The sequence below is a fragment of the Embiotoca jacksoni genome, unplaced genomic scaffold (assembly GCF_022577435.1).
Source record: "Embiotoca jacksoni isolate LCO1_2020_lvr unplaced genomic scaffold, fEmbJac1.0.p SCAF_45, whole genome shotgun sequence".
NCBI classification, from domain to species: Eukaryota; Metazoa; Chordata; class Actinopteri; family Embiotocidae; genus Embiotoca; species Embiotoca jacksoni.
In genome coordinates, this window is record NW_027185398.1 from 1,512,345 (window position 1) to 1,524,919 (window position 12,575).

The following is a 12,575-nucleotide window of genomic DNA, read 5'->3' on the forward strand; positions in this document are numbered from 1 at the left end:
AAGTTGCAGCTTCCGACTGGAGAACCGGTTTTGTTTTGTGTTCGCTGGAGGGTAAATAATAATAATGAATCATATAGACTCTTTTTTCCCAAATGAAAGTGGAGAAATTAGACTCTAAACTGAATTTGTGAGCCTCTAAAATGTTTTTTTTTTTTTTTTTAGATTGAGGCTACCAAAATCGGTGTTTATACTAATGGTAAAATTGATCCGAATATCAGATTGAATGTCTTTACTTACAAGTAAACACGTAATTAATGCAAATAATTAATAACACCTGTGATATTATATTAGAAAAAACTTGTAGAAACAATTCCCTTGTCAACTTTGAATACTTTTTGGTGCTCTAAAATAAACACCTGCAATTCAATGTATTTATTAAAATTGTGCTTATTAATAAATCACTGTAATTAAATGCAATGCAAAAATAATAGACAATGAAAGTAAAGTCATCCTATTTAATTTTTTTGTGGGGCTCCAACCCCCCCTCCCACCCCCCCCCAACGGAGATCCCCAAAACCCACTTTAAAGAACCGCATGTCTTTTTATGTTGGTTTGTCTGTGTGTAAACAGATGCGCCCCCTGCAGGCGGCTTCTCCCACTGCTCCTCCTCCTCCTCCTCCTCCTATACTCCACTCTCTGACTCCACGGCACCTCATTCACTAGAAGATGGCGGACTGCGCTCCACTATTAGATGAGGAACTCTCGTCCTTTGTCTTCAATTACCTGACAGAAAACTCCGGCAGCCAGGTAAGACCCGGGTCTCTTCGGACGCGCGGGACTTTGGGCTTCGCGGACCGCGGCGCGTCTTTGCACGTCGCCGGCCGTGGCGCACGCTATGCCCGGTTGAGTGTGAGCCTTTTCTCCCCGCCTGTCAAGCAGCATCTCCCCGGCACGGTGCGAACCGGCGCCTCGGTCCGGCTTCATGTGTGTGCGTGTGAATGTCTTGACGTCTGGCTTTCACGTGTTTTTTTTTTTTTTTTTTTGGAGGAATTGTCATCAGCTATCCGGAATTTTAACGGATGAAAAAAAAAAAACCCCGAATATATGTTTGTGGTGGTTGCTGGAAGCGGAGAGCAGCCGGTGTGCTGCTGCTCGGGGAGGATTATTTGGTATGCAGAGGGGCGCTTTGGAAACTTTTGACGCATTCTTGAGGGAAGTTTTAATTTCAGTGCCGGAGACTTGGACACGTGGTGCGCCCCTGAACGCATGGACTTAGCCTGAGGACTAATATGATACTGAGAGATTCTGATACGAAGGCTTTGGAAATTTGTACACAGAATAATAATAATAATAATTTAAAAAAAAAAACCGTTTCGTGTGTCTTTTTTTTTAGTTTGATGCGTTACTCATACGGTTGGACATTGTTTTATGTATTATTTCTTTTTTCGCGGAATTGAAGCGGATGTTTAATAAATTGTCTGTTTGCTGCAGCTCTGCAATACATCAGTGCTGTGTAATGTTATTTATCCACTTCATTATAAGCTGCTTGCCACAGCACCGCGGGCTTAACTGGGGATCTCTGGATCTCTGTGTTGGGTACATGCAGGCTGTTCGAGGCGCTTCAAAGCCGAGAAACCCCTCCACCCCTCCAACCCCCCCCCCCCCACCCCCCCGAGTTGATCAATTTACGATGAACTTATGAAATCATATTTTGCAGAACACTGACATATCAATCAGACAGTATTTATTTTTTTTTTTTGGGTCAGCTGAGAAAGTTGGTGCAATTTTACGTTTTCGTAATCGTTTGCGTAATCGCTTGGCAACAGTTACAAAACGTCCGTCTGGTTCACACGGTTGTTTGCTTTGGTAAACCGAAAACGGTGGATCCTCGGGCTGTGTGTCGGAAGGGGTGATGATGAATGACAACCTGTTAACTGACCGTGTTGCAGGGGGGAGGGTGGGGGGGGACTGGGGGTCGCAGGGGTGCGATTTTTGCACTGTATTCTCGAGGAAGCGTCAAGATGCCGAAGTGCGTTCGGAAATCACGGAAATTTAGGGATTCCTGTCTCGTGGGCCAACATGCATAACACCTAAAACATTATTTAATAGTTTAAATGAATCTACACGATGTTTACTTGAGCTCGGTATACAGTAAACACGCCAAGTAGTATCTGCTATTATTATGTAGAAACTTGTGTAACTGGTTCTCTTATACATCCCAAAATAATCTCTTACAAAAGCACCCGGCGCAGGGCGGGAGAGAGGGTGTTTACCAGTTATAGAAGTTGAGATTTCACCGAAATGAAGTCATGCATTTAACATAAAATGTATGCCGAATATTTTAGGATGAAGTATTTAATAGCGGTATCTCACTGGCTGCGTAATATGACATGTGCTTTGTTGTGTAGATGACAGAAAACTCTTAAATTAGCAGATTTCCGAATTGGATTTTGTGAAAAATTCTAATTCTCTCGCGACACCAGGGAATTTATCAGGTCTAATCTCAGTCTCCCTGCTGGTTTGCACGGAGTCGCGCTCCCCGTAAAGACGCACGGATTATCCCCGTCCACGTAAAAACCCACGACGCGCGCGGCGGTCATTGGAATATAAAAGGGCACCCCGGTGGCGGTTGCTGCATCACGGTGTGACATGAGTGCACCGGGTTTGATCGTTTGTCTGATTGCACGGACATAGGGGAGGATGGTCGTGGTGGTGCATGTGTGTGTGGGGGGAGGAAGAGGAGGAGGAGGAGGGGGGGGGATCCGTCACAGCTGATTGCCAGTTTAAAGCAGGTTAATTCAGTGTCTGAAGGGTTCCGGTGAAACTATAAGCTGCAGCAGTGACATATGTTATCACATAACACGCATATAGTGCAGACATGATGTGATTCCCCCCCACCCCCACCCGCCGCAGCCGCCTGCCCCCCCCCCCCTCCTCCTCAATGTACTTATGAAAGCCAATCATGAGGAAAGCAATGCACCAAAAACATCCCTTAAAAGTAGGAAGTGACGGCAACACAGTGGCACACCATGTGTCCTCCTTATGACGTCACTCAAGCATAATGTATGTAGCATGCCTCTGGAGTTTTTTTTTTTTGTGGCTTTGTAATCGCTTCTGGTATCAGTTTCCAAATTTAATCATCCCAAAAGAGGATAAAATGTGTATCAGTTCAGACACATGCAGCCACACGTCGGTCACAACAGCAGAGATGTCAGAGTTTCAAAGGATTTTAGTGCATGTAGGAACATTTGCATTTTTAAAGATGCGCCCCTCAAAACAAAATGCAATGATATTATTAAGGTGCGTGCAGAACACATGTAAGATCGTTTTAAATGGAACATTTCAGAGCAGCGCAGCCACATGCACGCGTGCCACGCTGTTGTTCTGCTGTAAAACCTTTGCAGCTCTTTCCTCAGAGGCCTCGTAATGCCCCGCTTGCTTCAAAGTCCTTGAGTGACACAGAAGGGGAAAGATAAAGTGCAACTTGGAACAGAGAAAACAAATCAAATCGAACACTGTATCACCGCTTCGCTTGTTTCTGGTGCGGTGCACGATAAGGTTTATCTCCTCTACAGAGGCGAGCGTTAATATGTTAATATTTACTGAGGGTTATTAGGGCTGGCTGGTGGCTTTCCTCTCTCTCTCTCTCAGTGTGTGTGTGTGTGTGTGTGTGTGTGTGTGTGTGTGTGTGTTGCACGCCCCTGTCGGCTGGTTATTGTAATACTACTCTATCCTCGTGACTGGAGTTACAGAACAGGGCTGCTGCAGTCATGTGAGTTGTAGTGGAGGGAGGGTGGGGAGGGGGAGGGGAGGGGAGGAGAGGGGAGGAGAGGGGAGGCGTTACCGTGACGTTTGCCGAGGGGATGGGCAGTCCCCCTCCACCCCGCCTCCTCCCCTCTCCTAACATGTGACTGCTTCCTCCGCTCTCCTTTCTCTTTTTTTTTTGTACATGCCGTCTCCGCTCACATATGGCACAACGAGTTCACAGTAATTCAACTCACTTCCTCTTCCTGTGTTTTATCTCATTCACACACGTTCTTAATCCCTTTTTTCTTTCCGCCCACGTTTCAGAGGCAGTTTATCACGTATTTCGAATCAATTGCGCTGATTGCGTGAGGAATTAGGGAAATTCTTTGAATCTGTCTCAGCTAATTTTATTTTTTTGGGGGGGGGGGGTGATTAGGACGCTCCTGATTTGCAGTTTTTTTTTTTTTTTTTTTTCATGATTTGTGAATCGCTGTTAAAAAATATCTGCACTCGCTCAGCGGCGCTGCTCAGTTTATTCACATTCAAAATTCATGCTGAAAAGGTCAGGCCTGATTGTATGATGGATCTCCTTAAATGACACCATCACCTTCCTATTAACATTTGAAACTGTTAGCAGACAATAGACTCCTCGTCGACCTTCGCTTCGATTTCTTTTTCCTTAAATTTTTTTTTTTCTAGCGTTCAACGTCAAAGTCACCGAGTCTTTGACGTTGGAGAAGTCGTGGACCACGAGTCGCACCGGCCGGCCGACGTTTTGCTCTTTTTTTCTGTGGATGACGGAGGCCTACAGCATCATAACTAAGGGACGGTTCAGGGTCACGTCAGCCGATCGGATCCGAGAAGGAATTCGATTAACTCGAACCACTTGCAGAGACGTTGATGTAAATCTGGAAATAGTTTTGTCAAAAAAAAAAACCAAAACAAGCTGAACAGAACCTCTCAGATGGACTTCTGTTGAAGTGACTGGTGAGTTTTTGAAACCCGTGCAGGATCCCTCCGAACACAAAGTTCATGTTACATGTTTGAAAAAAAACCCCAAAAAACCCCGTCGGTGTCTTTGCCCCGGACGACTGGAGCCGCTGAACGGTGCACTCGGTGTCTGAAACCTCTCAGTGGTAATCATTGATCGGTCTGGCTCCGTTCGGAGAGAGATTGACTCTGGGAAGCTCAGGCCGACTTAACGTCGGTCACCCCCGTCCTGCTGCACAGGACACAACCGGCCGCGGGACACACGCTGGTAAAATATTAGCCTCGGCTCATCTGGTGCGTTCGGTGGGGCGACCTCGCTCCTACGGAAAAGAAATGTCACGTCGGTTTAAAAGCAAACGTGTCGGTTTCCCAGGGAGAACCAAAAAAAAATAGGTGGAATCAAACATTTTTAAGATCAGAAAACAAATCACGTGCAAATCAAGTTTATTTTGAAGTTCTGTTCACGTGTGGAGGTGTCCAAAAGTGCTAATTAATTCTGGGATTTAGAGTCAATGCTTCCACGTTTGATTCATTTAATTTAAAAAAAACACACAAAGAAGAGATCCAACATTTGAGTTTTAAGAAATGTGTGTCGGAGCTCCTGGGCAGCAGCTCTCATCCCCGGACGGCTATCAGGTGATCCCATCCAATTTCGGACAGGAAGTCACACAAGTACCCAAACTGACCACGTTGAGCTCGACGGAGGGATTTGGTCGTATTTACAACGAGTCATCAAAAAATACAATCGCAAAAAAATACACGCATCGCTTTTTGATTGACACACAATCACCAGGAGGCAAAAGCACCGAAGCGAGTGAGACGACAAGAAATGGTTGCATTGCTCCTTTAACCCCCGGTGCAGAAACTCGGCCTGCCAAAGGTTGTAAACGTTGAGGTTTTATGCCTCGTCAAAGATATTAGCTCGCACGCACGCACGCGCACGCACACACACACACACGCACACACACACACACACACACACACACACACACACACACACACACACACACATTTTGATTTGTAACCGCTGGCTGTAAAAAGGCGTAAAAACACCCATTTAACCTACGAGCACGTAGGCGTCATCACTTTCACGACCGCGGGCCAATAAACGGGATTTAAACCGGATGGAGGGGAGTGAAGGAGGACGGACGGACGGACGGACAGACAGACAGACAGACAGACAGGTGTATAAATAACAAGGCTTTGAAGTCCCACTGAGTGATGGATACAGGTGTGATTGGCAGCGACTGTGATTTACAGACACACACTCTCTCTCTTTTCCGCCTACATCTTATCTGTCGCCTCCTCTCCTCTCAGATTCTGGGCTTTTTATTTTATTTATTTAATTTATTTATTTATTTTCTCTCTCTCTCTCTCTCTCATGTCCATCACTCTGTGTTTATCCTCCGTTCTGTGCCGTCATCCTTCTCCCTCTTCCTCCTCTGTCGGTCTGAGTCGTGATGTTGCGAGAGTGCTGCAGTGCAATGTGTTCAGCTCGCAGCCCGACAGTGACTCACCTGTCCCTGCTGTCACTGCGTAGTGGACACACACGCACACACACACACACACACACACACACACACGCACACACACACACACACACACACACACACACACACACACACACACACACACAAATAAAAAATGCATATAGGAACTTTACCATTTACATATTTTAGTGTGCATTTAACAAAGCACTTTAACTTTAACAAAGTGCCTCCCCCCCTCACCACCACCACCACCACCACCACCACCATATAATCTGAGAGAGCGAGACAGGAAGGTGCAGGGAGGATGACGTCGGACCTGGACTCGGCCTCGCGCTGGTGTGTTCGCGGGCCGTCGTGTCAGATTAGCAGCAGACACGTCGTATCGTTGCACGTTGTTTGTTTTTAGATGAATATCCGAGCGTTAAACCAACGAAACGCTCTGTTGCTGCCACAATTGGCTGCTTGTTTTATTTTTTTGGGGGGTGGTGGGGAGGTGGGGGTCAGACGGGGTGGGGTGGGGGTAATGATTGACATGGAAGCCAGCCTGCCTTGTGTGTCAAGTTCAACTATTAAATGCGTGATTACGTGCGATCGACGCTCGTCGTGCGTCAGTGTTCGGCGTTGGGAATATGTTTTTTTTTTTTTTTTACTTCCTCCCCAAATTCCCTTTTGAGGTTCATCAGACATCCGGCTTTAGAAACGACCCCACCGGGCCTCCTTTGTACATGTTTGTGTGTGTCACACCACACGCATGTCAGGGCTGCACGATGCCGGATGAAGTGGAGTCTTTTTTTTTTCCCCATCATTCGTTGATCCTGACTTTAGCCGTCTTCACGTTCCTCCTCTGTTTGTGTGATCTGGTTCGGTTTCCGTCCACGCTGATTTTTTTTTTTTTTTTTACGCGGCTCACGATTCATAATAGGAGGCCACAATTTGATGCAACAGATCCTTCCCCCCCCCACCCACCACCCCCTCCCACCACCACCCGTCTCCACCCGCTAATGAAAATATGGCAGAATTGATTGCGTTGAGATTTGGTGGACATCGCAATTTTTATTATGATTAATTTCTGGAGCTCACGATTACACACAGGAGAGTCGGCGGCTAAAGATACCATCCGGGTTTATTAAGTGCTCGCTAGCAGTCGGGGTGGGTGGGAAGGTGGGGAGGGGTGGGGTTGGAGGGTGGGGGTAAAGGGGGGGGCATTTCCTCGGTTTCCAACCAGGGATAAACGGGGCTAAAGAAGGCTTACTGACCCTCCGCGGCCGAACGCAGCCACGCAAGACTTCTTCATCAGGCAGGTTTCACCTGCCAAAGGCCGCATCGGATTACAGCTCGTACCGTCCGGAGGGATTATTAATCTGACTGTGACTCTCCAGAGTAACTAGTAGTGGTAATAAATGCTCACAGCGTCGGGGGGATGGGGAGGGGGGGGGGTATCAGAGGTCACCGTGCCAGCATGAGGAAAGCTGGGAAAGTGCTGCAGAATCTCTTCAGTTTGCATCCTGTCTTGCATGCATGTTCTGCAAGACCCCCCCCCCCCCCCCCCCACCACGAGGTGGGAGCAGCAGAGCGGCCATTCAACCGTACAAAAGTGTCCAACACGCACAATAGCTCCGCTGCGTGTATTACAGCGAGAAGCAGAGCGAGACGCGGTGGGAGGAAGAAGAGGAAGAAGACGTTTAAATAAAATCCATCAGTGAAGAGTCACGAGCGAGTCCTATTAGGTATTCATCGACTGCCTTTTTGCTGTCTTAATTTATATGAAAATCTATTCGTAGTCGCCGTGTTGCCGGGTTGTTGCCGTTCTCTCGCTGTGACTCAAACCAGGGTGGGATGTGAAGATGTAAATTTTCTCCTCCGTGTCTTCTCATCTCTCTCTCTCACTCCAGGCGACGGTTTTTAATACAGATTATGTGCTTTACAGTCGCTGCTGTGATTCACTGTTATCGCTTCTCATCGTATCCCCCTTTTTTTTTCTTTTTTTTTTTTTTTTCTTATTTTTATCTTTATGGCACATTCAGACCCCTCGGCACGACCACAGAAGATTTATCATTTGGGTTATTTATTGTTAAATCATCATTTACATACCGTTTAACCTTCACTTCAGCAGCTTTGTCGTGTCAGCTGGATGAAACGGATGTGTTTTGGATTTGAAGCCAGAACTTTATTGGGTTTGGAAATGTTTCGGTAAAGGACCCCAAATTATCCATTGGTCAGACGTAATCAGGCAAAAACACCAAATCTTCTTTGGTTCCAGCTTCTCTCAATATATTGTTTTTGCTGATTTTCTCGGTCTCCTTCGCCCCTGGGGACACTAGCTCCTGACCGAAGACTGAATATAAAAGTGTTCGTAGCTTCAGGGTCTGAAAAATGTTTCCGATGCAGAAATGCCTTAAGCTGCGATACCACCGAGTGCCACTAGAGGTCGGCTCCAAAAAGCCTCCAACTCCATAGACTCCCATTCAACTTCTCTCAAGAAATTCGAAGTCAATAACATTTCTCGGTGTTGTTAGCTGAAGTCACTCCTTCTTACTAGTTTTCTGGAGGTCCATCTGAAAATAATCAGTTTTTAATTAGAAAATAAGCCTCAAAAAGACCTGTTTTTTTGGGGGGGGGGCGCCTCTGTTTGATTGACAGGCCTGTGGTGCAGTCAGGTTACAGCTATTGGTGGGCGGGACGTAGTATTGTCGGGTTTCCAATCAGGTCGAGTCAGATCCACCGCTGGCCCCCCCCCCCCCCCCCCCCCCCCCCCCAGCTCGTCCAAATACGGTCACTTCCTGCTCTGAACCGCTCCGAACTAGCAAAGATGGCGCCGGTCAATATTTGAACTGCAGGCTTCTTACCGGCCGTTCACGAAACCAACGGGTTTGCTGGTTGCCGTTTGTTCAGACATTTTATTGACCCAAGAAAAGGATCATCTGCTCGGAGGCAGCTGGGTCCACACGTGGTGTTCTGGTAGAAGTGGGGCAACGCTGGGAACCCAAGTGAAAATTTTAGCTCCGTGACCTAGAACGTGTTCATCTGTCCGTGTTCTGCAGCCTTTGCCGTTACCGCAGCACGTCGCCTTGTATTCGGTCCACTTTGGACAATTTATGTGTTGATCCGGAGTAAATATTACCTTTTGGGTGTCTTTGTTTTAAATATTGACATATCGACCGTGAGCATTGGGTGTATTACCGTCGAGTTTTATTTTATTTTTTTTGGCCTCGGTGGGTCGTGTTGTGTTAAAAAATATTCCCTCTTAAATGCACGTATGGTGAGCACGCACATATTTGTCGCATGTTTGCTGTGGAGAGGTGATGCATTGCCCGCATCCCTCATCTAAATTCCCCGTCACATCTCCAGGCCATGTGTCCTTAGCTAACCTTTACTGGTGATTTGTATTCATCACAGGGACCCTGTTTCTGTATTGATAGTGTCAACATGAACGTGAGGCTCTTTGTCATTCCCCGCACACACACACACACACACTCGCGCACATGCACACGCACACACCGTGTGGCTTTGAACACCTGAGGGAGTTGGGGAGGAGGGTGGAGGGAGTGGGGGGGGTAGAAGGAGAGGGAATCCAATCTCCCCCAGCTGCTCAGGGCTTTGTAGGGAAGCATGTGGCGGCCCGGCGGTCGCCGAGCTCGCCGGCTGCCCTATTTTTTTTTTTTTTTTGTCTGCCTCTCCTCCTCCTCCTCCTCCTCCTCCTCCTCCGTTACCTGATTTATCACGAGGGGCCGCCGCCGGGGGAAAAAAAACCCACCTTATTTTTAAAGCAGGAAGGGCACAGCTACCGAGGATTGTGTCTTGTATCTGAAATGTCAAAAAAAAAAGATGAGACGAGATGAGAGGCCGCGCCGATAACCACGGCGACGTCAGAGCCCCGTGTTAGCCGATCTGGAGAAGACGGCGTGGAGATAAGTGGACGGTGTGAATCTGGGGGATCGTCACGGCGTGTCACCGCGTTGGTTTATACCTGCACCTCGGTGACGCTGCACAAATACAAATGCGGAGCTTTTATCGCGCTCATGATTACAACTGTAGAATATTTGGACTTTTTTCTTTTTAAAGCGGGTTTCATAGCCGAGCTTGAATGACCTTTCATCGTGGACCGCGGCTGTAAAAGCAGGGCTTGTTCGCCGTGTCCTGGACTTCGACACCTCGCCGTCGTTGACGTCGTGCCGGTGTTTTTTTTGGCCGGGGCTCGAGTTGTAAAGATGTCCGGGCCACGGATGGGCAAGCACCCAACTGCACAAACACATCATCGCTCCTCTGCCCGACGCCGCCCGACCCACACTCCGCCTCGCCGGTAGCCCGCCAAACCTTTAAACGTATATACCCGACGGCCGCGTCCCTCCCCTCACAAATAATCCAGCGGGATTATCGCGCGTGATTACAACTCGTGCGCCGCAAATTTGAAGGATTACAAAGTACGTTCACGGCGTAATGCCATACTTGCATTGGTGCTGGAACGATGCAAGAAATACTCATTTATATTCAGGTAGTAATTGTTAGCAGTAGTCTTGTAATGGTGTCGGTAGTAGAGGCAGGCCACGTTCAGTAGTAGTAGCAGCTGTGGTATACTGCTGTGAAGGAGTACTACTACTACTGTAATGGCTGAAGTATTTGTTTTAAGCATTAGCAGGAGGCTTCAAGTACTATCAGTTGTGTAGCTGTGGGAGGATGAAGTAGTAGTTGAGGTAGAAGTAGAAGTAGTCAAGGCAGTCACAGTTCAGTGGTAGCAGTAGTAAAAGGAGTAGTGTACTACTTTAGTGGTTGTAGTATTTTGAAGCTAGTATTACCAGTATATCTTCAGGTACTGTCAGTAGTAGTAATAGTAGGAGTAGCAGCAGTAAATAATAATCATGTGACTGTTAAGCAGATTTTCTGGATTTAGGAGTCGGACACACAAACTGTTTATAGTCTCAACAGTGACAGTTGGTTTATCTCCACAATAGCCTATACAATGTGTGTGTGTGTGTGTGTGTGTGTGTGTGTGTGTGTGTGTGTGTGTGTGTGTGTGTGTGTGTGTGTGTGTGTGTGCGCTCTCAAGGGCACTCGTGTAAATGAGAAAAAATAAAAGGTTAAAGGAAATTTCCGCAGCATGGGGATGCGAGGACGCACACACACACACACACACACACACACACACACACACACACACACACACACACACACACACACACACACACACACACACACACACACACACACACACACATAGCTATGGCAGCTAGGTGCCAGGGGAAAGAGGCAAGCACAGACCGGTGTGAACATGCACTTTTGCACACTTTACCTTCCCAGCTGCAGTTATCAAGAGACACGGCAAGATCACATCCAGTGTAATGTTATTCGATATGTTCAACGCCCACACACACACACACACACACACACACACACACACACACACACACACACACACACACACGCACACACGCACATTACGCATTTCTTCGCTTCCATTACTCCACTTAAAAAGCCATTTGTTGTTATTTTTAGATGTTGTTGCTCCCTGAGATAAAAGGTGCATTAATGTGTGTGTGTGTGTGTGTGTGTGTGTGTGTGTGTTTGTGTGTGTGTGTGTGTGTGTGTGTGTGTGTGTGTTATAAATAGGCCTCTTGGCACAGATGTGCACTCGTTACTGTCACATCACACACCCCTGGCTCGTGTTGTGACCTCAGGTTCAATCAATTACCAGAAGATCTCCTCGCGGGCTCGGGTAGCCTCGATCGTGGCCGGAGCCACCGACGCCGATTCCATCTGCCGCCTTCAAAATAAAAGAGACTATCAATTACGAGCCTCGGTGTAACTCGGTAACCGCCGACTAATGCGGTAACTCATCAGAACTTAATAAATTGCCGCTCTGCGGAGTCCCAAAAATGTAATAAGCCTGATATTGTGATATATTCTCCTGATAATGTGATGTAATTTCCCTGATAATTCATAATGATAAACACATTAGGGTGGAGCTGGCTGGTTGGTGATGGGCTCAGGAGGCTCTGCACAGCTTAGCGATGGAAAGTTTGGAGCTCTGTGTGTGTGTGTGTGTGTGTGTGTGTGTGTGTGTGTGTGTGTGTGTGTGTGTGTGTGTGTGTGTGAGAGTAATGCCTGTGGGTTGGACGCGAGCAGGCTTCTACCTGCATCCGACCTATGTAGCGAGAGAGGTGGGCGAGGCCATTAATGTCCTTCGGAAGAAATATACAAACACACGTGTGTGTGTGTGTGTGTGTGTGTGTGTGTGTGTGTGTGTGTGTGTGTGTGTGTGTGTGTGTGTCGGGGTTAAGGCCTTACATGGCTTGTGAGGACACGTTGGCAGTAAAACAGGCATCTTGCTCAATTTCCATTGAAGTAACTTCATACTGTCGCTTCTCCCTTCGTGCCTTTTGCGTGTGTTTCTGCTTCCTCTTCATCTTCCAC

General features: G+C 47.3%; 1 protein-coding gene across 2 annotated transcripts in view; it reads left to right on the plus strand.

Moving 5' to 3' along the window:
- The first annotated feature begins 615 nt into the window (after positions 1-615).
- ppargc1b (peroxisome proliferator-activated receptor gamma, coactivator 1 beta) overlaps positions 616-12,575 on the plus strand; it is an 85,436-nt gene continuing 73,476 nt past the window's right edge. Inside the window, exon 1 of one of the 2 annotated variants that reach the window (XM_069169411.1) lies at positions 616-747. In XM_069169411.1, the coding sequence (XP_069025512.1) occupies positions 667-747 (81 nt within the window). In that variant the 5' untranslated portion in view covers positions 616-666. The other variant, XM_069169413.1, reaches the window with a different exon arrangement.